Here is a 19,936-nt window from a genome sequence, read left to right as displayed (position 1 = left end):
GCTGTTGTTGTGTTTTGTGACAGGTTAGTGTTGGGGTCAGTTTTACCTGCCTGTCATCCAGCAGAATAGAGCCAGGGACCCCAAAGGGAAGAGATTCTCCCAGCATCAGAATGAAATAGTACTCATCAGTAGGGAAAAGAGTTACTTCCCAGATTGGTGACTGGGAGCGGCTGCCAGAACCATATGACACCAGTCCTGAAATACCTGAAAATTGGCTCCCAGCACGTTTCCGAGCACAATTCACAGTGTTGGTGCTGACCTTGAAAGCCCTATACGGCCTCAGCCCAGTATACCTGAAGGAGCTTCTCCACCTCCAGCCCAGATACTGAGGTCCAGCTCTGAGGGTCTTCTGGCAGTTCCCTCGCTGTGAGAAGTGAAGTTATAGGGAACCAGGCAGAGGGTCTTCTTGGTAGTGGCACCCCTCCTGTGAAATGCCCTCCCATCAGATGTCAAGGAAATAACCAACTTTCTGACTAAATCTATCTGGTGGGGGCAGATCTAGAATAAAGTATAAATTAAAAACAGATTTAAAGTTATATTATGAAGTGTCCTGTCTCTGCTGGCTGAGGGAATTGATACAGTTAAAGCATGTGAACCAAACCTATTATCATGTCCTTCCAGATCTAATACCTCAGGTATTAGATCTGGAAGGACATGATAATAAGTTTGGTTCACATGCTTGCTTATGGTATGAGAAAACAAAGGTACACAAGGATTCCTGAACCACATTATAAGGATATCAGTTTACCAAGTTTATCAGTTTATAATAATTTATTAGACAAGAAGACACCTTCGTGACTTTCCCCATTGAAAGCCATATCTGTAAAAAAGGTAAACATGAAAGGAAATTGGGCAACATACAAAGATCTGTTAACAGAAGTACAGTAGAATACAAATTAAAGGTGAAAGAATATGAGGCTATAAAAGCTCTGTTAACAGATTGGGAACCAGGCAGAGGGCCTTCTTGGTAGTGGCACCCGCCCTGTGGAACACCCTCCCATCAGAGGTCAGAGAGATAAACAACTACCTGACATTTAGAAAATACCTAAAGGCAGCCCTGTTTAGGGAAGTTTTTAATCTGTGATATTTGATGTACTTTAACGTTTGTTGGAAGCCGCCCAGAGTGGCAAGGGAAGCCCAGCCAGATGGGCGGGGTATAAATAAATTATTATTATTATTATTATTATTATTATTATTATTATTATTATACAATATTACCTATTAAATGACATATTCAGAGGTGACAAGGAGAAGGACTTTGGGAAGAAATTCTTAAAGTTATAAAAGGAATTATTAGAAAATAATGAGAAATTGTTATCAAGAATGTACAAACTACTGTTGGAACGGGAGATGAAAGATGTTAAAGCTGTAATGATACACTGGGCAAAAGATATTGGTTATAATATACCACTTGAATCATAGAGAAAGCTGTGGAAAGAGATTTTAAAATTCACGGCATGTAGTTCATTAAAATAAAATAATATGAAGATGATGTACCGATGGTATTTGACCCCAGTAAAGCTTGCTAAAATGTATAAAGATACCTCTAATCAGGGCCGGCTCTACATAGACCCTCGGTGGCGCAGTGGGCGAGCGAGGGCGGGGCAGGCGGCGGAGCGATCTCCGCCCCTCAGCACCAGGGCGAGCGATCTGCTCAAGATGGCCCTGCCTCTAATTTATGCTGGAAATGTAAGGATGAAGAAGGTACATTTTTTTTCATATGTGGTGGACATGTAAGAAAGTAAAGGGTTTCTGGGAAATTATATACAATGAACTTAAAAAATGTTTCAAATTACATTTGTAAAAAAAAACAACCAGAGGCTTTTTTCACTAGGTGTAATAGAAGAATTGCTAAGGAAGCAAAAGAGACTATTTATGCGACTACAGCTGCCAGAATGCTACTAGCCCAGATGTGGAAAGAAGACAAGGTCGCAACGAAAGAAGAATGGATAAACAATATGAATGACTATGCCGAAATGGCTAAACTTTCCGTGAAGATCAGGCACCAAGATGAGAAAAAATTCAATCAAGAATGGGAAAACTTTATAGACTACTTTAGAGAACACTGTAAAAACGTCAAAACATTGGCAGTTCTTATGAACTAAGAATAGAATTAGGAGGAAAAAAGAAGTCGAAATTAATTGTAGGGGACGAATGGAAACCAGGGGGGCCGGGGGGGAATCTATTTATTGCAAATTTGTATTGGATATGTATGTCACAAAAGCGAAAATGTTATTTTGAAATTTGAAAATATATATAATGAAACGTTTTGGGGCACCCGTGCACGTAATCCAGGGGGTCTTTCCGGTCAGGAGGCGAAAAGACTCCTTCCGCTCGGGTCCGAAACGGTTAAAAGCAGCGGCGACAGAGCTGAGATTCCTAGAGAGGAGAGGGGAAAGTCTGACGGGAGAATGGGAGCTTCCGCTTCCTGTCTCGCTTTCCCTGGGAGATGCTGGTCATGGCGGCGGCTGTCCTTCCTCGCGGAGGCGCTGGAGGTGGGTAGTATATATATTATAACTGGGGGGTGGGGTGGGGTGGAGAGTGGGGGGTACTGCTGGAGGGAGTATGGGGAGGAATTAAAAAACCCTATTAGGCAAACCGTTTCAATGTAAGTTTTTTTCTCCTTTTTCTAGTCATCAATTTATCCAGATTTTCACATCTTAATATTTTTATAGACCTCTTGAAAATTGGTCAGCATTTTGGTGCAGATTTCTCTTAATGCTCACGCTTTTGCAGAGGGTATTTCCCATAATACCCATGCTTTTTAATATCTACATGCAGCTGCTGGCAGAAATCATCAGGGGGTTTGGGCTGTGTATTCATCAGTATGCAGATGATACCCAGCTCTACCTCTCTTTCAAATAAGAACCAGTGAAGGCGGTAAAGGTCCTGTTTGAGTGCCTGGAGGCGGTTGGAGGATGGATGGCGGCTAACAGATTGAGGTTGAATCCTGACAAGACAGAAGTACTGTTTTGGGGGGATAGGAGGTGGGCAGGTGTGGAGGACTCCCTGGTCCTGAAAGCCCTAAATGGCTTTGATCCTGTATACCTGAAGGAGCATCTCCACCCCCATAATTCAGCCTGGAAACTGAGATCCAGCGCCAAGGGCCTTCTGCTGGTTCACTCATTGCGAGAAGTGAGGTCACAGGGAACCAGACAGAGGGCTTTCTTAGTAGTGGTGCCCTCCCTGTGAAACACCCTCCCATCAGATGTAAAGGAAATAAGCAGCTATCCTATTTTTAAAAGACATCTGAAAGCAGTCCTGTTTGAGGAAGCTTTTAATATTTAAATGCTGTATTGTTTTTAACACTCGATTGGGAGCCGCCCAGAGTGGCTGGGGAAACTCAGCCAGATGGGTGGGGTATAAATGAATTATAATAATTATTATTATTATTACTATTATTATTATTATTACAATTCCCATAATTAATACGTTCTGTATATAATTCTGCTGAATTATGAATTATGAATTAATATAGGTATTTCCCCCTTTCTATGGGGGTAGGACATGTTTTCCCAATGGAATGGCAGATCTTTCTCCTGCTCTCCTCCCAACAGGCCAACTTGGGCACGTGGGTGACCTTCCTTGGTCTCTCCATAGGGCTTAGGCATCAAGGTAAACCCTTAAGCATTGGGAAACCTTCTGAAGAGGCTTACCCTGGAACTTGTAATAATTTTTATCTGGCCTGATTTTACTATAATTTATTAAATTTATATACCTCCCTATACCCACAGGCCTCAGGACGGTTCACAGGATAAAATTACAATATAAAAACTCAAAGTACATAATCAAAACAAAAACAAGCCAATAACACACCCCCCCCAACACACACATTTTAAATAATTGTGTTTCAGTTAAACAGCAGTTTCTCCAAGAGCAGTTCTGGGCAGAAGAGGTTAAAAAAACAAAAAGGAGAAACAAGCAACTTCAAGTCCCCATTAAAAGTCCAAGTGTGGCTGAGGCCTTATACAGACAGGCTAATAATGATAATACTACTAGTAATAGTAATATATGTAATAATACGAATATCCCTGAGCGTCCTCTCCCACTTTGTGGAGCCTGACTGGCCCCATGGTAGAATCCAAACTGGGAGACTGAATGCAAGTGGATGAAAGATCCAATTTATGCAACCAAACATTGCTAAGGACTCATTATCAAGCTGCACTGAAGGGAGCAAAGAAAGCCTAGTTTTCTGGCTCCATTGCATTCTCATTATGTCGTCCAGCAGAGCTTTTCTGGGTTGTGCGGGGCTTTACAGGCTGGCCCAAAGGAGGTGGTAGAACCAGTGGTAGCTCACTGTGACTTGTTTGCAAAGCATTTTGTTGTTAAAATGGCTTGCCTCAATGCTATGATGATTGCAGGAGAGATCTGGTCTAGGTTCAAATGGCAGGGTAAGAAACCCCACATAAAACACAAATTAATGATGGACAAAAAAGAAAGAGGGGGTTTCCCACTCCCCGATTAATGAACATATTTTGAAGCCTCGTGCCTACCGTGTTTCTCATATTATAAGACACGTCTTATATTTATTTTTTCCTCAAAAAAACACACTATGGCTTATTTTCAAGGGATGTCTTATTTTTTTCCTCCTCCTCCTGCCGCGGCTGGCATTGCTGCTGCTCCTATCACTATGTCTTATTTTCGGGGTATGGCTTATATTCCTTGAATGCTTAAAAATCCTGCTATGGCTTATTTTATGGGGATGCCTTAAAATATGAGAAACAGGGTATGTTGGATTAAGGATTGGGTCTTATTAGGGAAAACAGATATACTTGATTTGGAGAGTTGCAACAACAGGTACAGATGGCATGCGTACCTTAGCTACAATAGGATGAAAGTCCACAGACTAGATAGGTAAATTATGTGAGTTTATAGAATTGGCCAAACTAATGGCAGCCATAAGATACCAGTCAAACCAGACATTAAGGAAGGAATGGCAATGCTTTGAGGACCAAATGAAAACAACACTGCTCAAAATAAAAGCTGTTGATATGTATGGACTAAGTATGTAAAGTTGAATTTGATTATGATGAAATTAATAATGGGTGAATGTTGAATACTATCAAAAACAAAATGTAAATAAGAATATAGAATATCTTTATTTTATGTTGGAGTCTTTATTTTAGGAATGGTATATCGATTGTATATATAGGTAAAGGTAAAAGGACCCCTGACCATTATGTCCAGTCGTGACCGACTCTGGGGTTGTGGCGCTCATCTTGCATTATTGGCCGAGGGAGCCGGCGTACAGCTTCCAGGTCATGTGGCCAGCATGACTAAGCTGCTTCTGGCGAACCAGAGCAGCGCACGGAAACGCTGTTTACCTTCCCACTGGAGCGGTACCTATTTATCTACTTGCACTTTGATGTGCTTTCGAACTGCTACGTGGGGCGTCCAGAGCACATTCTAGTCCTGTTGTGTTGGATGAGGTTGGTAGGGCTTGAGGATATGGACACGGTGCTTGGATCAGTCAGGGCGACCATTTGCACTCTAGATTCTAGACCAGGGGTTCCCAACAAAATTTTCTCGAGGACCCCTCATCGAGCCGCTATTGTGACAAGGACCCCCATTAATTCCTAATCCTAAAATTAAAAAGTGAGGGCCAAATTAAGAGTCTTTTTATATTTTATATTTATACGTTTTTTACAGTTACAACAGAGTACTCCATCAGTATACAGTTAGTATTAATTTTCAGTTCCTAATGAGATGAGTTAAATCTGTCCTTTGAGTCCATTATTTCTGAAATATTAGGTTCCAAACTTGAAACTTTCACTCTGAAATCCGACCGCATGTCGAGCCGATTCCTATATTTGTTTTTCATGAAACACATGGAAGAAAATGCTTGCTTTGTTTACAAACACTACTGTTTTGCAAAGAGGCAGCGCGCGCCAGGGAGGAGGGAGGGGAATGGAGAAGACAGGGTACCTGCACAGTAGCGCACAAATGAAGCCGACACGCGCAAAGCATCTTGGGGTGGTGAGCATTAGTAGAATGCGCGCGCTGCCTCTTTGCAAAACAGTAGTGTTTGTAAAGCGCCACCTAACGGCATACAGCAGAACTACTGCCTCTATCTAATTCTAGTTTTGCGCTAGACTCTGCTCATGCAGGAAGCGGCCAAAACAAAAAATCTGTTATCATACGAAATATATTTAATATATTTTTTATTCTAATAGCATCTTGCGGACCCCTCTGGCATAGCTCGCGGACCCCTGGGGGTCCCCGGACCACCTGTTGGGAACCACTGTTCTAGACCCTTGCCCCTCTTGGCTGATAAAAACCAGCAGGGAGGGAACAGCTGGCTGGGCCAGGGATCAGTGCCTCTTTACAAGAGGGGGTGGTCCCTGCATGTTTGAAGGAGAAAGTGGTAAAACCACTCCTTAACAAACCTTCCGTGATTTCAGAAAGCCTAACTAACTACCAGCCAGTTGCTAATCTCCGTTTCCTGGGCAAGGTTCTGGAGCGAGTGGTCACAAACCAGATCCAGGTGCTTTTGGAAGAAACTGATTTTCTGGATCTATTTCAATGAGGATGTAGGCCTGGTTTTGGCACAGAAATTGCTTTGGTCGCCCTGTATGATGACCTCTGTCGAGAGAGAGACAAGGGAAACGTGTCCCTGTTCATTGTTCTCTACCTCTCAGGGGCTTTCAGTACCATCGACCATGTTATCCTTCTGGGGCGACTGTCTGAACTGGAGCTGGGTGGCACTGCTTTGCGGTGGTTCCGGTCCTGCTTGGATGGTCATTCCCACCTAGAGTGTGTTACTTGCTATCTGCAGGTGAGGCAGTGGAAGTGCTGGACCATGTGTCTTGCCTTGGTAATGGGCTGGATGAGAGCCAAGAAATTGAAGCTCAATCCAGATAAGACTGAGGCTCAGTTAGTGGGTGGTTCCCTAGAGCAGATGGCTGGAAGGTCACCTGCTTTGGATGGGGTTACACTTCCTCTGAAGGAGCAAGTTCGTAGCTTGGGGGTACTCCTGGGTCCTTTGCTGTCAATTGAGGCTCAGATGGCCTGCAGTGGCTTTCATCAGCTTTGGCTGGTGGCCCAGCTATGCCCCTATCTGGACAGGGATAACCTTTTTACTGTTGTCTATGCTCTGGGAACTTCAAGGTTAGATATAGATATGCATTATATGTAGGACTGGCTCTGAAGACAATCTAAACCTTCAGCTAGAGGAGAATTCAGTGGCCAGGTTGCTCACTGGAGCAAGGCGGTTTGAGCATATTACAACCATCCTTGTCTGACTGCAATGGCTACCAATTAGTTGCTGTGCCCAATTCAAAGTGCAGATTTTGACCTATAAAGCCTTAAATGGCTCAGGACCACAATACTTCAAGGACCGCTTATTTCCGTATGAACCTACCCGGACCCTGAGATCATATTCTGAGGCCCTCCTTCGTGGGCCGCCTCCTCAAGAGGTCCGGAGAGTGGCAGCACAAGAACAGGGCCTTCTCTGCAGTGGCTCCCCAGCTGTGGAATGCTCTCCCCAGGAAAGTTCGCCTGGCATCTTCATTATACACCTTTAGGCGCCAGGCAAAAATGTTCCTTTTTAAACAGGCTTTTGGTTGATATGTTTGACATCCTATACCCTTTTTAAAATGTGGCTCTTTTTGGGGTGTGGTGTTAGTGGGTTGTTGTTTTTATTCTGTGATTTTTTTCTGAGAACCACGCTGAGACCCATGGATGGTATATAAACACGGTAAATAACAATACTAATATTAATATTAATACTTTCATTATTTGTACCCCACACATCTGACTGGGTTGCCCCAGCTGGCTTCCAAAAAATATAAAAGCAGAATAAAATATAAAACATTCAAAACTTCCCTATACATGGCTTCCTTCAGATGTCTTATTAAAGTTGTATAGTTGTTTATTTGACACCTGACGGGAGGGCGTTCCACAGGGTGGGCACCACTACCAAAAAGGCCATCTGTCTCATTCCCTGTAACTTCACTTTGTGCAGTGAGGGAACCGGCAGAAGGCCCTGGGACCTGGATCTCCTTGTCCCAACTGAATGATTGGGGTGAAGAAGCTCCTTTAGCATTTCATCAGTTTGCCTTTTTATTCCATCAGGAGATGTTGAAGGGATGCTGGCAGAAGGGGAACAATCAGAAGAGTCACCACAAGGATCCAAAGAGGAGGAGGAGCAAAGGAAGCGGAGGGTTCAAGATGGAGGCAGCAGGCAAGAGGGGAGACGAAAGCAAAAGCCGGAGTGTAAATCTGATACGTCTCAGGGTGGTGAAAATCAATTTCGCAGAGAGGAGAAAAAGCATGAATGCACTGTGTGTGGAAAGAGATTGGGTAGTCACTCAACTCTGACCACACATCAAAGAGTGCACACAGGGGAGAAACCGTATACATGTTCAGAGTGTGGAAAGAGCTTCAGTGACAGGAGCGCCTTTACTAGACACCGAAGAACTCATACAGGGGAGAAACCGTACAAATGTTTGGAGTGTGGAAAGAGCTTCAGTAAGAGTAGCACCCTCACGTCTCATCAACAAATTCATACAGGGGAGAAACCTTATACATGTTCAGAGTGTGGAAGGAGCTTCAGTCAGAATGGTAGCCTTACTAGACACCAAATATCCCATACAGGGGAGAAACCGTATAAATGTTCCAAGTGTGGAAAGAGCTTCAGTTACAGTAGCAACCTTACTAGCCACCGAAGAACTCATACAGGGGAGAAACCGTATAAATGTTTGGAGTGTGGAAAGAGCTTCAGACGGAGTGGTACCCTTACTAGACACCGAAGAACTCATACAGGGGAGAAACCGTATACATGTTCAGAGTGTGGAAAGAGCTTCAGTGACAGTATTAGCCTTACTAACCACCGAAGAACTCATACAGGGGAGAAACCATATAAATGTTTGGAGTGTGGAAAGAGCTTCCGTGATAGTGGTGGCCTTACCTCGCATCAAACAACTCATACAGGAGAAAAACGTTATAAATGTTTTGAATGTCAAAAGAGCTTCAGTGCCAGTAGTTCCCTTATCTTGCACCTACGAACTCATACAGGAGAGAAACCGTATAAATGTACAGAGTGTGGAAAGAGCTTCAGTCACAGTGGTACCCTTACTAACCACCGAAGAACTCATACAGGGGAGAAACCGTATACATGTTCAGAGTGTGGAAGGACCTTCAGTAAGAATAGTGGCCTTACATCGCATAAAAGATCTCATACAGGGGAGAAACCGTATACATGTTTAGACTGTGGAAGGAGCTTCAGTCAGAGTGGTAGCCTTAAGTCGCATCAAAGATCTCATACAGGGGAGAAACCGTATACATGTTCAGACTGTGGAAGGAGCTTCAGTGACAGTGGTACCCTTACTAACCATAAAAAAACTCATCGAGGCACCAAACCTTATAAATGCTGGGAATGTGGCAAGAGCTTCAGTCACATCAACTCCGTTTCCCGGCATCAAATAATTCATATAGGGGAGAAAAGACATACATGTTTAGAGTGTGGAAAGAGCTTCAGCCACAGTTGGCAGCTTACCTCGCATCAAAGAGTGCACACAGGAGAGAAACCTTATAAATGCTTGGAGTGTGGAAAGAGCTTCAGCTCCCTTACTTTACATCAAAGAACTCATACAGGAGAAAAACCGTATACATGTTCAGAGTGTGGTAGGAGCTTCAGTTTCAGTAGTAGCCTTACTAGACACCGAAGAAATCATACAGGAGAGAAACCGTATACATGTTCAGAGTGTGGCAAGAACTTCAGTTGCAGCAGCTCCCATACGTTGCATCAAAGGACTCATACAGGAGAAAAACCGTATACATGTTTGGAGTGTGGAAAAAGCTTCCGTGACAGTAGCAACCTTACTAGACACCAAAGAGCTCATACAGGAAGGAAATCCTAGAAAGAACTATGGAAAGAACTTATGTGACAAGGGCACCCTTACTAAACTGAAAAGAACTCTTACAAGGAAAACAGAAAGGTTGGATCATTTCAAATAACCCTACAGAGAGTAAGCCAATGATCGTGTTCAGCATTAGAATTTGCTTCCATTAGAATTTTCATTGCTTTTAGTGGCTGTGTTACAGATTGTTCTCCCGATCAGAGTTAGATTTACATAGCTATAAGATTGAGGGCACAAGAAGAGGTGGACGACAGGGTGAGATGGTTGGACAGTGTTCTCGAAGCTACTAACATGAGTTTGACCAAACTGAGGGAGGCCAGTGGAAGACAGGTGTGCCTGGAGTGCTCTGGTCCATGGGGTCACGAAGAGTCGGACACGACTAAACAACAAAATTTTATTTTCTTTCTCATGCATTATTTCCCATGTATTCTTCACTTGCATATACTGTTGCTTGAATATTTCTCCCTTCCCAAAGATTTGTTAATCTGGTGTGAATTGATCTGATATCTTTCATAGAAACAAATGCATTCGCTGGTATTCTGTCGATGTATGTAAAGTAGATCTTTGCAATGAGAGTACAGCCCCTCAGATCACAGCTCTAATGAACAAATGTTGTTGAAAAACATATGCTGTATAATAAACCTCAATACGCAGTCAAGAGAGAAATGAGAATAGTATAGAAGATGCATTGATTTTTCCAGCCTGTGTCTAGAGTGTTAATAGGTTGAAAGGTTTCAGGATGTGTGTTTCTTCACCTTCATCTGCCTATGCGGGCTTTCAATTTTATGTCTCTGAAATATCAAAGCAATGGCTGGTGCTGGATATTTGTTTATCTGATAATCTAGTAAAGGAAGAAGATCCAACCTCATCCAGAACACAACACTTAAAAACCAAATTACAGTGGTACCTCGTGTTGCGGACGGGATCCATTCCGGAGGCCCATCCGTAACATGAAACTTTCGGAACCGGAAACTCCACGTCTGCGCACGCATGGGCATGGTTTTGCGCTTCAGCACATGCACGAACGGCGATCTGCCGCTTTTGTGCTTGCGTAAGTGGAGAGACCTGGAAAGAACCCATTCCAGTACTTTTGGATTGAGTGATCCGCAAGCCGAAGGTTTCGTAACCCAAAGGCAAATTAACCTGAGGCACCACTGTATGTTTTAAATATACTTTTTAGATACATCAGATTTGCACAGAAGGACAGTCAGAAATTTAAAAATTCATGTGTGTTAGCGAGACAGTTCCCCTGTTGCATAGTTTTGTGAAAGGCAATATTTCAGACCTGAACTCTTCTGATCAAATACCTGATAGCACAGGTAATAGTCCAGCAAACCTAGCACATCTTCTCCAGTGGATGCCTGTTGCTCTTGCCCCTTTCATTGCTTCCTTGTTAGAAGCTGTCCTCTGGTCCCCCCCATATGTCTGTCGCTCACTAAAATGCTTGCACTTCCCATGTCAGGGCACAAGCCCTTCCTGGGGATACCTGGCCAAAGAGCTGCTGAACCCCAGACCCCAAAAGGAAATCCAACCTCATTCATCAGGCAATGCTAAAGATTGAATTCCTTTTTAATGCAATTTTAAAGATATATTTGCACAGAAATGTAAAAAAATGCCTATGTTAGGAAAACAATTGCCCTTAATACTCCAGTTCACGCTTTCCCAAGCTTGGGTCTCTAGCTGTTTTTGTACTACAATTCCCATCATCCCTTATGACTGCTAGCCTGGGGGTGGTGGGAGTTGTTGCCAGGAAGAACCGGAGACCCAAGTGTGGGAATCCTGCTCCAGTGAAAGGTGAGGATACGGTCATGAACTTTGCTGATTAAATTGTGGATTGCATCTTTCATAGCTCTTACTCTGATGACTTTGCTCCCCCTGCCTTGTGTGTCTGCTTCCTTGCAGCCAAGGGATCTGCTGCTGTTCAGGCTCATGCCGCTATCTTCGCTGCCTTGTTAGAAGCTGCCCACTCACCCACATACGTGTCATTCACTATAATCTTCATTTGCAGTAGGTCCCTTATGTTGCATCAAAGAACTCATACAGGGGACAAACCATATAAATGTTCCGAGTGTGGAAAGAGCTTCAGGAACAGGAGTCACTTTACTAGACACCAAAGAACTCATACAGGGAGGAAATCTTTAAAATGTTTGGCGTATGGAAAGAACTTCAGTGACAAGGGCTCCCTTACTAAACAGTAAAGAACTCATACAAGGACAACATCTTAGAAAGGGTTGGAGTGTGGGAATATATTTAATCATATCAAATAACTCCTACAGAGAGTAAACCAATGATCATGTTCTGGTCCCCCCATATGTCTGTCGTTCACTAAAATGCTTGCACTTCCCATGATAAGGCACAAGCCCTTCCTGGGAATTCCTGGGCAGAGAGCTGCTGAACCCCAGACCCCAAAAGGAAATCCAACCTCATCCAGCAGGCAATGCTAAAAACTGAATTCTGTATTAAATGCCTTTTTAAAAAGATATATTTACACAGATACCCTAGTTAAGACTTTCCCAAACTTGGGTCTCTAGCTATTTCTGGGCTAAAATTCCCATCATCCCTTACTACTGCTAGCTGGGGGTGATGGGAGTTGTAGTCCACAAAGAACCGGAGACCCGAGTGTGGGAAGCCTGGTCTGGTGAAATGTGCGAATGCGGACATGAACTTTGCTGATTATATTGTAGATTGAATCTTTCATAGCTCTGATCAGAGAGGAGTTCAGGGAGCAAGCGGCCCTCTAACTCTGATGACTTTGCTCCCCCTGCCTTGCTGAGCTTGTGTGTGTCTTCTTCCTTGCAGCCAAGGGATCTGCTGTTGTTCAGGCTCATGCTGCCATCTTTGCTGCCTTGTTAGACGCTGCCCATCCACCCCCAGATGTGTCATTCACTATAAGGTTTGCACAAGCCAGGCATCCCCAAACTGCAGCCCTCCAGATGTTTTGGGCTACAACTCCCATGATCCCTAGCTAACAGGACCAGTGTTCGGGGAAGATGGGAATTGTAGTCCAAAACATCTGGAGGGCCGAAGTTTGGGGATGCCTGGTACAAGCCATTCATCGCCACTGGCGGAAAGCCTGCCCAGACCCCAATGTGTTTGGTGCTCTGCCACTTCTTGTGCCAAAGGTTGCCCATTTCCCACTAGGCACATGGGCAAGAGGGGAAGCAGGCAAGCAAATCCTTAAGGCCCGGTTAAGGCAAGCCAGGATCTAAGCCAGGAAACCTTGATTCGTTGTGGGGTTCTGTTTCTCTCTGCATCTTTTTAGGAAATTAATTTTTGAAATGCATGTCTTGCGATGTTCCCGATTTGCCCAAAGGGGCAGTCAAAGAAATGAAGAATATTTGCACCTTGGAACTCCCTGCCTATTGAAACAAGGCAGTCGCTTTCACTGTACGCTTCAGCACCTGCTAACGACATTTTTGTTCATGCAAGGTGTGGCGGAATGGTGCCTGATGATGATTCCGGTTCATCATGGGTTAATCTATCACTCCCATTATAGGCAGGTGTTGGGAGGCGGAGCTAGATGGCATTCTCAATGGCAGTTGGGAGTTGGCAGTTGGGAGTAGAGTGTCAGTGAGGGATGCAGGAGCTGTGTTATATGAAAAGAAGATATGTGCTTTTAATAACCAGAGAAATTCATGTTTATAAGTTAAATAATAAAGTTAAATGTGAAATAAAAAAATTCCTTCAGTAGCACCTTAAAGACCAACTAAGTTTTTATATTGGTATGAGCTTTCGTTTGCATGCATGCACACGAAAGCTCATACCAAAATAAAAACTTAGTTGGTCTTGAAGGTGCTACTGAAGGAATTTTTTTCTTTTGCTTCGACTCAGACCAACACGGCTACCTACCTGTAACTAAAGTTAAATGTGCTTAAACGTTCACTGACTCGGCAGTGTCTCAGTACCTTCAGAGGTGTGACAAAGAGGCGAGAACAAAGCTTTCCTGTGGAAGAGGAAACTGTTTGCTTTTTCTCCTGTCATACAAAGGGCTGGTTAGCGAAGCCAAAGGAGCCACATAGTTGCCTGAAGGAGAGGCACATTGTAGCAGTAGGGATCCATGGAAGGGAGACCCCAATGGTGGCAATAGGTTTCGAACGCAGTGCCAGAGGTACTCTGGAGACAAGTCCAATTTGGACACTGGAGGTTTTTCTCCTGTTTGTAGAGAAGAACAGGGAGAGCCTCTGTTGTTAAAGCAGTGAGGAGTGGGAAACAGGGAATCCCTCACACAAGGCTGTCCAGATGTGTCAAATGTTGACGTGCGTTTTAAACTGGGTTTAATCATTTATTTTAATAATTAGTCATTTTAACTTTTTTAAACTGATAATTTCATTGTTTTATTTTTCCTGAACTGTGGCTTTTTCAAAAATTTACATATACTGTATATATGTAATACATACATACATATATATATATATATATATATATATATATATATATATATATAGTAAAGTTGCATGTAAATTTTAGGGAACAAAATAATAAACGCCTACAAAAGCTGTAATAGCAAAACAAGTGTGCAATTCCTAAAAAAGCATTTACAACCCCACCACCCCACCCCATGTAGGTTTTCTCAGGAGTCAGCCCTACTGTTCCCAACAGGTACTTAATCTCAGGGAAAAGCGGATCAATTCAGTTTTGGGATTCCCCAAGCAGAAGAGATTTTGGTCCTCTGAAGGTTAAATGCAGTGAAAGAGGAAAGTATGCTTTTCCTTCCCATCTGCTTGCCTTAACTCTGCAGGCTTTCCCAAAAGGTCTTGGGTGTTACAGATCCTTTCCTCACTATGAGTGCCACCTGGCTGGAATACAGTTCCATCAAAATGTGATTTCTTATAAGAATCTGTGTTTGACAATGGAACGGTTATCCCTTCCTTGGAGGAGTTTAAGCAGAGGTTGGATGGCCATCTGTCAGGGATGCTTTCGCTGAGATTCCTGTATTGCAGGGGTTGGACTAGAGGACCCTTGGGGTCCCTTCCAACTCAACAATTCTATGGAAGCTGCCCATTCACACACAAGCCCCCTTGCCCAGCCCAATGACAAGGTGGGAACATAAATAACGCAGGAAAGTTGAAATTCAATCTGCGACCCCCACCCCTTTTTAACACAGTGGCTCCCAAACTTTTTCTGACTCCCACTTTCTTGGTTCCATAAAATCGTTCCAGTGTCTTCTAATAATTTTTATATTTTTTTTGAATTTATATACCACCCTATACCTGGGAGTCTCAGAATAAAATGAAAAATAAAACCACAAAATACATAATAAAAATCAAAACAACAACCCCCACAAAAAGACCACCTGCCTTACCCAAACCTCTAATAAGCCGTTATTCAGAGTAATTATTCCACTAGATAAGATAATAAATATAAATAAATAACCTGGAAAGAATAGAAAAAGGGGCTGTCGGGGGTGGGGGGGCAGAATCCTTCGCCCATTTTGGAGGCTGTTGTCCAAATCTCCTAACTACCCCACTTGGGAGTTCTTGGGAAGAGCTATGAAGACCCTCCTGGATGGGGATGCCCCCAGCTCAGACGCTCAGTGGCAGAGATCCAGGCATTCCCGCTACCAGGAGGCGAAGGGACTCCGAGAGGTTTGCAGCCAACTCCACCGCCTTTGCAGGGAGTGGCAGGAGCCAGAGCGACACACCGAGGGTCAGATCCTGGACCTGGTGTTCCTGGAGCAATTCCTGGCTGCCCCCCCCCCCCGGAGATGGAGAACTGGATGAAGGATCACAGAGCGGAGAGCAGTTCCCAGGCAGTGGCCCTGGCTGAAGGTTTCCTCCCGAGCAGGGCAGAGAAGAAGCAGCAGCAGGTGAGACAGTTTCATCCTGGTAACTCCCAGAGATCTGTGGTGGCTGGGAAATTCTGCGGTTGGTGTCGCTTAAAAGACAAAAGAGTCGCAGCTCAGTTGCTCTTGTGTGCAGAAGGTTCCGGGTTCGATCCCTTACGTCTTCTTGCAATCGTCCCTGCCTGAAACCTGGAGAGATGCTGCCAGTCAGTGCTAGTTGGACCAATGGTCTGGTTCTGGACGAGGCAGCTTCCTTGCTTCCTATTTAAACAGCTCTTCATTCCGAAGCAAGAGGACTAGAAACTTGCTTTGCCTTTCACCTGTGCCCTAGATATTATTCAATTGCATTTTCAGCACCCCTTCACATTTTTCCTGTGATTATTTCCCTTCACTGTGCCCACCCCCTCCAGGAATGTTGTCTGTCTGTCTGTCTGTCTGTCTGTCTCTCTGCTGAGTTGCTTTCCGCTCCCCCATAAAATAGTTAAAAAATAGTTTAGAAAAAGTTTTGGGGCTCCCGTGCAACTGATCCAGCGGGGCTTTCCGGAGGCGAGACAAGCGCCTCTCCTCGCTCTCTGCCAGAAGAAGCCAAGAGGCTCCTGCCGCTCGGCTCCGAAACGGTTAAGAGCAGCGGCGACAGAGCTGAGATTCCTAGAGCGGAAGATAAAAAAGGTCGGGAGAATAGGAGCTTCCGCTTCCTGTCTCGCTTCCCCAGGGAGATACTGGTCATGGCGGCGGCTGTCTTTCCTCACGGAGGCGCTGCAGGTGGGTAGTATATATATATATATATATATATATATATATATATATATATATATATATATATATATATATATATATATATATATATATATATATATATATATATATATATATATATATATATATATATATATATATATATATATATATATATATATATATAATATATATATATATATATATATATATATATTATAACTGTGGGGGTGGAGAGTGGGGGTGCTGCTGCAGGGAGTATGGGGAGGGATTACAAAACCCTATTAGGCAAACCGTTTCAACGTAAGCTTTTTTCTGTGTCTCCTGTTTCTAGTCATCAATTTATCCAGATTTTCACATCTTAATATTTTTTAAAAGACCTCTTGAAAATTGGTCAGCATTTTGGTGCAGATCTCTTCTAATGCACACGTTTTTTAAAAGGATATTTCCCATAATACCCATGCTTTTTAATATCTACATGCAGCCGCTGGCAGAAATCTTCAGGGGGTTTGGGCTGGGTGTCCATCTATATGCGGATGATACCCAGCTCTAGTTCTCTTTCAAATCAGAACCAGTGAAGGCGGTAAAGGTCCTGTTTGAGTGCCTGGAGGCGGTTGGAGGATGGATGGCGGCTAACAGATTGAGGTTGAATCCTGACAAGACAGAAGTACTGTTTTGGGGGGATAGGAGGTGGGCAGGTGTGGAGGACTCCCTGGTCCTGAAAGCCCTAAATGGCGGCTGACAGATTGAGGTTGAATCCTGTTTCTGGGGGGATAGGAGGCGGGCAGGTGTGGCGCACTCCCTGGTCCTGAATGGGGTAACTGTGCCCCTGAAGTACCAGGTGCGCAGCCTGGGAGTCATTTTGGACACACAGCAGCCCATGGAGGCGCAGGTTAATTCTGTGTCCAGGGCAGCTGTCTATCAGCTCCATCTGGTACTCAGGCTGAGACCCTACCTGCCTGCAGACTGTCTCGCCGGTGGTGCATGCTCTACCTCCCTTTTAGACTACTGCAATGTGCTCTACGCAGGGCTACCTTTGAAGGTGACCTGGAAACTACAATTAATCCAGAATGCTGCCGCTAGACTGGTGACTGGGAGTGGCCGCCGGGACTATATAACACCGGTCCTGAGAGATCTGCATTGGCTCCCAGTATGTTTCCGAGCACAATTCAAAGTGTTGGTGCTGACCTTTAAAGCCCTAAACGGCCTTGGTCCTGTTTACTTGAAGGAGCGTCTCCACGCCCATCATTCAGCCCAGAAACTGAGATGCAGCGCGAGGGCCTTCTGGCAGTTCCCTCATTGCGAGAAGTGAGGTCACAGGGAACCAGACAGAGGGCTTTCTTAGTAGTGGTGCCCTCCCTGTGAAACACCCTCCCATCAGACGGTAAGGAAATAAGCAGCGCTATACTCTTTTTAAAAGACATCTGAAAGCAGCCCTGTTTAGGGAAGTTTTTAATATTTAAATGCTGTATTGTTTTTAACACTTGATTTTGAGCCGCTCAGAGTGGCTGAGGAAACTCAGCCAGATGGCCAAGACCTTGACTCTGCTGTTATAGCAGATGAATCTCATGGGGCGTCCAGAGCACATTCTAGTCCTGTTGTGTTTGATGAGTTTTTTTTCCAGTTGGTAAGGCTCGAGGATATGGACAAGGTGCTTGGATCAGTCAAGGCGACCATTTGCCCTCTAGACCCTTGCCCCTCTTGGCTGATAAAAACCAGCAGGGAGGGAACAGCTGGCAGGACCAGGGAGATTATCAGTGCCTCTTTACAAGAGGGGGTGGTCCCTGCATGTTTGAATATTTAAATGCTGTATTGTTTTTAACACTTGATTGGGAGTCGCTCAGAGTGGCTGGGGAAACTCAGCCAGATGGCCAAGGTATAAACAAATTATTATTATTATTATTATTATTATTATTATTATTATTATATTTACATTTCCCATAATTAACACATTCTGTATATATTCCGCTGAAATGATTCATTTATAGGTCTTCCCCCCTTTCTGTGGGGGTAGGACATCTTTTCCCAATGCAAGGGCAGATCTTTCTCCTCCTCTCCTCACAGCAGGCCAACTTGGGCAGGGGGGTGACCTTCCTTGGTCTCCCCATAGGGCTTGGGGTCAAGGCAAACCCTTAAGCAGTTCTGGGCAGAAGAGGTTAAAAAAACAAAAAGGAGAAACAAGCAACTGCACATTCAAACTCCAAGTGTGGCTGAGGCCTTATACAGACAGACTAATAATGATAATACTACTAGTAATACTACTAATAATAATACGAATATCCCTGAGCTTCCTCTCCCACTTTGTGGAACCGGATTGGCCCCCTGGTATACTCCAAGCTGGGAGACTGAATGCAAGTGGATGAAAGATCCAAATTAATGCAACCAAACACTGGTAAGGGCCCATTATGAAACCTACCTAGTTGCAGTGAAGGCAGCAAAGAAAGCCTAGTTTTCTGCTTCCATTGCATCCTCATTATGTCGTCCAGCAGAGCTTTTCTGGGTTGTACAGGGCCTTTTACAGGCTGGCCCAAAGGAGGTGGAAGAACCAGTGGTAGCTCACTGTGACTTGTTTGAAAAGCATATTGTTGTTAAAATGGCTCGCCAGAATGCTTCGACGATTGCAGGAGAGATCTGACCAGGTTCATATGGCAGGGCAAGAGACCCCGTATAAAATACAAATTGTTGTTGTTGTTTAGTCGTTTAGTCGTGTCCGACTCTTCGTGACCCCATGGACCATAGCACGCCAGGCACTCCTGTCTTGCACTGCCTCCCGCAGTTTGGTCAAACTCATGTTCGTAGCTTCGAGAACACTGTCCAACCATCTTGTCCTCTGTCGTCCCCTTCTCCTACTGCCCTCAATCTTTCCCAACATCAGGGTCTTTTCCAAGGATTCTTCTCAAAAAATACAAATTAATGATTGACAAAAAAGAAAGAGGGGGTTTCTCACTCCCCGATTAATGAACATATTTTGAAGCCTCGTGCCTATGTTGGATTAAGGTTTAGATCTTATTAGAGAGAACCGATATACTTGATTTGGAGAGTTGCAAAAACAGGTACAGATGGCATGCGTACCTTGGCTACAATAAGGTCAATGTCCACAGACTGGATAGGTAAATTATGTCAATTTATAGAATTGGCCAAACTAATGGCAGCCATAAGACACCAGTCAAACCAGACATTAAGGAAGGAATGGCAATGCTTTGAGGACCAAATGAAAACAACACTACTCAATAGAAAAGCTGCTGATATGTATGGACTAAATATGTAAAGTTGAATCGGATTATGACAAAATTAATAATAGGTGAATGTTGAATACTATCAAAAACAAAATGTAAATAATATTGCACATAGTTGAGGGTAGTAGAGAGGAGGGGAGGAGGGATGGGGGGGGAATTATGAGTAGAAATTGAAGAGGTATTAAATATTAAAGATGTAGATTGTTAATTATGTGATTTCTTTTTTGTCCTGTATTGTATTAATGTAATGTCTTGTTTAGCATTTGTGTCAGTTTTTTTATTTGTGTTGTTATAATTCTTATAACAACTTATAATTCTTGTAA

At 43.8% G+C, this 19,936-nt stretch overlaps 2 protein-coding genes across 3 annotated transcripts in view; both read left to right on the top strand.

The window, feature by feature from the left end:
* Window positions 1–1,633: 1,633 nt before the first annotated feature.
* LOC148687143 (uncharacterized) lies at window positions 1,634–10,532 on the top strand. 2 transcript variants are annotated; one of them, XM_088663903.1, is made up of 2 exons: window positions 1,634–2,495; window positions 8,074–10,532. In XM_088663903.1, exons 1-2 carry the CDS (start codon window positions 2,450–2,452, stop codon window positions 9,858–9,860), a joined length of 1,833 nt encoding a protein of 610 aa, XP_088520029.1. In that variant the 5' UTR covers window positions 1,634–2,449; the 3' UTR covers window positions 9,861–10,532. The 2 variants fall into 2 exon arrangements, with proteins under 2 accessions (XP_088520029.1, XP_088520030.1); XM_088663904.1 differs by having other exon boundaries at window positions 2,387–2,495; window positions 8,077–10,532.
* Window positions 10,533–14,328: 3,796 nt separating this feature from the next.
* LOC118081413 (uncharacterized) overlaps window positions 14,329–19,936 on the top strand; it is a 35,503-nt gene continuing 29,895 nt past the window's right edge. Inside the window, exon 1 of the mRNA XM_060269859.2 lies at window positions 14,329–16,404. Coding sequence (XP_060125842.2) covers window positions 16,368–16,404 — 37 coding nt within the window. The 5' untranslated portion in view covers window positions 14,329–16,367. The remainder of the gene's footprint in view (window positions 16,405–19,936) is intronic.

This window comes from Zootoca vivipara, chromosome 2 (genome assembly GCF_965207765.1).
Source record: "Zootoca vivipara chromosome 2, rZooViv2.hap1.1, whole genome shotgun sequence".
NCBI lineage: Eukaryota > Metazoa > Chordata > Lepidosauria > Squamata > Lacertidae > Zootoca > Zootoca vivipara.
The sequence above is the reverse complement of the archived record's forward strand: the minus strand, read 5'-3'. Positions and strand labels throughout refer to the sequence as shown.